At 41.0% G+C, this 4794-nt stretch overlaps 1 protein-coding gene across 1 annotated transcript; it reads left to right on the top strand.

Moving 5' to 3' along the window:
• Nucleotides 1-3174: 3174 nt before the first annotated feature.
• On the top strand, nt 3175-4141 carry LOC127539098 (vomeronasal type-1 receptor 4-like). Its single transcript, XM_051963105.1, has one exon. It carries the CDS (start codon nt 3227-3229, stop codon nt 4139-4141), a length of 915 nt encoding a protein of 304 aa, XP_051819065.1. The 5' UTR covers nt 3175-3226.
• The last annotated feature ends 653 nt before the right edge of the window (nt 4142-4794 follow it).

Raw genomic sequence — 4794 nt, 5'->3', positions numbered from 1 at the left:
CTTAAACATCCACATCCAGGGTGAGATTTCTGAACCAAACAAAGGAATGAGGCTGTTACAAAAGGCAAAAGAGATAAGTTTGATCGCATGGAATTGAACATCTTTTGCATGATCAAAACCATGTCCTTTGTAGTAAAAAGAAAGCTGTCAATGGGCGGGGCACAGAGGAATCTTTGTATCTACTATCCTCTTTAGGGGATGTCATCTAAAATATATAGAACATTTGTGTGCATCTAAAAGAACAAGCTCCATTCCCAATGGCTAAATGATCAAAAGGAGCAAAAAATCCACGAAAAAGAATTGTAGACAATTAACAAGCATATGAGATTTCTGTATATTACTAATAATATGTGAATTAAAAATCAAAAGTCTGAGATTATGCCTTATACTTACTACACTGTCGAGGAGGCACAATACGGAAATATTTAGTGTTGGAAGGACAACCATAAGTTGGGTATACTGATATGCCATTTTGGGAGCAAGAAGTTGGTACAACCACTTTGAGAATAACTAGACCTCTCACTAAGAAGTCCTACTTCTAGGTAGATAATTAATGGTAGTCAAAAACAGAAAGAAAGAGCTTATATACTACAAAGTATTTATGGCATCCGAGTAAAAAGAAAAATTAGTCATACAATAGATGCCTATCATATGGAGAATGGATAAATAAATGCTGGTATTTTGTCAAAATAAAATATGAATTCATTTTATTTAACAATAACTACGAAGAATTCAGAGAAGTGTGGGAACATTTTTATAAAGTAACGTGGAGTGAAGTCAGGAACCAGGAAAGCAATATACACAGTGGCAATAGCAATGTAAAGGAAAGGATCAAAATAGAGATACTGAAATTTCTCATTATAATGACCAAGACTATGTACAAAAAATGGAGAAAACGTACCTCCTAACATTACAGAGGGAAGGAGCTATTGATGCAGAATGTTGTGTACTTCATAAGATGTGACTGAAATATTTATTTATTGTAGTAAAGTGCTTCTTTTTATGCAAAAAAAAGATGAAAGAAAGAAGAAAAGATTATTAATCTATAGAAATGTTTACAGAAGTTCTTTTTATATGAAAAAAGCTGAAAATTTGGGAGATGGCCATCAATTAGGCAAAGGTTATGAATGCAGTGGGTAATTATTGTCCTGTAAGAAATGGGGAGATAGATAACTTCAGAGAAGCATTAGAATTACCTGTATGAATTGGTACTGCAGTAGGAAATGAGCAGAACCAGAACAATATGGATTACAGAATCACTATTATAAAAGGGGGTAGTTTGTAAGGCTTTTTTTAAACTGATGATGAATGAAATGGGCAGAATCAGAACAATTACTACATTATCAACAACAATTTAAAAACAAACAAATAGGAAGCTTTGAGAATGCCGAACGATGCAATTATCATCCATGATTCTGAGAATCAGGAATGAAGTACGCGATCCATGATAGAGAAGGGCTGTTCCTTTGTGACCTGGAAGCAAAAGATTACTACTACCAAAGAGATGATCACTTGGCTAAACTCATCTCCAAAAAAGTTCAGTTTAAGTATAGTCATTCACCAATCTCCTTTCCTCTCTAGACAATACTTAGGTGTTGACATTATTCGGAGTCTAGAAACCTAGCTTGAATGGGCAGAATTTGCGATTGGGGATCACCTGTTTTTCGTGGATGAAAATGATCTTTGCAAATATCAAGTTCAAAGACGTGGGGGAAGTCCAAAGCACTAGTTGAAGGCCTCTCCTAAATTTGAGTTTTCCACACAGTGGACTCATTCGGTACGTTCCTCAGATCCAAACCCTGGCTAGTTCACTAGCTAATGGAAACAGAAACATTGAATCAAGGATGTTCCAGAAATTTAATTGTTCCTATCCTTCAGCAAATAATAGTAGGGGTCAAGGATTTAGGACATAGATTAGAATTGTGGGGAAAACCAATGAAATATTGGGTAGGCATAGAATGAACAGCTTTTGGTAATGACTAAGATGAGTTACAGAAACAGACCTTACCAATCCTCCAGAAGATCTGCTGGTATCTAGGTTATCTGAGGAGAGTCAGATCCGGTATTTGATGAACACAACCTGTCACAGATCCTCACCAGTCTATGACCCGCAAAAGGAGAGTGAGTTCACTTACGGGAAGGCCAGTTGATATCTAAGGAGAATCAGATGACTTGGTTCCCATCTTTCATATTCTCCGAATTACCATCATACTTGACTGCAAACAACATAGGACTTTCAAAGAAATGTAGAGACACCATTTGAACCGACGGGACAACCTCTCAGGTTTCCAAAAATTAGGGCCGCCCGCCAAAAAGTAGGGTTGTCCGATTCCAGACCTTCTAAGAAAAACAGGCTTAAATATTTAATCTGTCAAGAGTGTCTAATAGAAGATGTCGGCTGAGTCTGTCCGCCTTAATGGTCATCGGTGCTCAACATGAGACTTGACATGCCTAGATTTCTCTTCTATTTAGTATCTTGCCTTTCATGCTCCTCAGGATGAATCTGCTGTCTTTGTGTTTTCTTGGTGAATCTCTACACTGGTAAATACATGAGATCAAGTCTTCTGTCATTACAAGAAACTTAACTCCCATTTCCATAGAATCTACTCCTATTTTCTGCCTGAATGCCATCCAGTTTTCTGAACAATTTTTGTCAAATGAGTCCTTCCCTGAGTAACTGGAAACTTTGAATTCATTAAAGCAAGTGTTGTATTTTCTTCTGTATGATCTGTTCCTAGTCCATTTTGCCAAGTGACTGACATCAGCCTCAGGTTCCTATCTTCTCTCCACTGAGCTACCTAGCTACTTCTGTCACGTTCTCCCATGCATATGGCAATGCCCATTTTGTTTAGTGTATGTTCAATTCAGCACAAAAGCAAATACAACTTCAATGTAGATAAAAAGAAAGAAAATCCACTTTTTAAGAAGCTACTTATTTGATGATTAAACACTATCTACTAAAACCTGTGGCAAGATGCACCTGCGGGGGACTCGTGAGCTATAATGCTGGAAAGACAATCTCCCTTTCAGAATCCCAGGATTACTCCTGGATCTGTGAGGGGATTTAGTAGCCACATTCTGGTTATGCAACATGAATCTGTCAGTGTGAGTGGGAAATAGAAATCACCTCAGAACATTTTGCTGCTCTGATTTTTTTTTTCTGTCTTCCTTTCTGTCAAGGTTCCCTCTGTCTGATCACCATTCTTCCACCCTAAACACGGACGGGATGATTCCACTTCATGTATTTCTAGGGACTCTTTTCCTTTGTCAGACAGGAATTGGAGTTCTGGGGAACTCCATTCTCCTGTCTTTTTTCATCTTCACTCACCATAAGCTGAGGGTCACAAACCAAATCATCAGCCAGCTCACTTTAGCCAACTTCCTTTCTGTGCTCTCCAGGGGGATCCCAATGACAATATCTGCATTTGGGGTGACAGACTTTCTGGACGACACCTGGTGCAAAATTGATTTTTATCTTGAGAGAGTCGGCCGGGGTTGTTCTCTCTGGAGCACTTGCCTGCTGAGCGGCTTCCAGGCGGTTGTCATCAGTCCCAACACCTCCCCGTGGAATGAGCTCAAAGCCAGAGCTCCCAAGTACATCATCCCTTCCTGCCTCTTCTGCTGGGTCTTTAACCTTTTCTCAGAAGCTGGCGTTATCGTAGGCATAAGAGGCCCACAGAGAAGGAACACCAGCTTTGGGCGAGCATCTGATCTCATTTTCTGTACCTGGAAAGACCCGGCCAGGAATTTTATACTGTTAACTACCTTCCGAGACGTGTTCTGTGTGGGGCTGATGATATGCATAAGCAGCTACAAGTTAATTCTCTTGAGAAAACACTACCAGCAAGTCCAGCACTTGTACCGGACCAGCTGCTACCCCAGAGCCTCTCCGGAGATCCGGGTGACCGGGTCCGTCCTGCTGCTGGTGTTCGTTTTTGTTTCCTTTTACTTAATCAACTGCATCTTTGCCATGTACCACAACTTTTCTCTATATTCCAGCAGGTGGCTGGTGAATGGGTCTGCATTTTGTGTGCTATGTTTCCCAACAATCAGCCCCTTCCTTCTGATCTCCAGAGACGGCCAAATAGCCAGAGCCTGCTGTGCTCCCATAGACAAGCACAAGCATGAGCCTCCTGCTTAACATTGAGGCTTGTGAGGGCCCTTTCCTCCTAAGGTTCATACAAGGAAGGACCCTTCCTTGGTGACATCCAGGGAAGGAAGCATCTGATTGACCCCAATTCTTCACTGACCCCATACAGGAACCCCCAAATCGACTAGGATCTGGCTGGTGAACACGGACCCACACCTTTTGTGGTTAGGTGATAAAGGGGAACTAGGACTCCAAGGGGGCCTGGGATCCTGGTCCATCTAGGTTTCAGCACTGAATTTCAGTGGTCACCTCCCTCTGGCATCCTCCCTACTACCACTTCCTTACGCTCACAGTTAGTATTAGAACAGACTTGCTCTTTGCACATAGCATCGCAGCATGATAAGAACTGGGTCCAGTAGCTTTGGATTATCTGAGGTCCCCCAGCACGATGACCTCATGGCCTCTCTTTGCATTTCTTACTGCTTGTCTGCTTCAAACCTCTTAGTATTTCTAAGAAAACCCCAAATGGGGCCACAGAGAGTCGGACATGACTGAAAAATTATCAAACAACAACTATCACTGTGAAACTTGTAGTAAAGTTCTGCTCTAAGAGATTATTTCAAACATCTCAACATCTGCTATAGTCAGTTGTCTGTCTCTCTCTGTTTCTATGTCTCTCTTTCTTTTCTCTCTCTCTCTCTGGG

Source organism: Antechinus flavipes, chromosome 5 (genome assembly GCF_016432865.1).
Source record: "Antechinus flavipes isolate AdamAnt ecotype Samford, QLD, Australia chromosome 5, AdamAnt_v2, whole genome shotgun sequence".
NCBI lineage: Eukaryota > Metazoa > Chordata > Mammalia > Dasyuromorphia > Dasyuridae > Antechinus > Antechinus flavipes.
Note: the sequence above shows the minus strand (reverse complement) of the source record. Positions and strands in the feature narration are given on the sequence as shown.

Bases quoted from the DNA above. Each gene is read 5' to 3' on its own strand.
- LOC127539098 (XM_051963105.1), top strand. From the start codon at position 3,227: ATGATTCCACTTCATGTATTTCTAGGGACTCTTTTCCTTTGTCAGACA.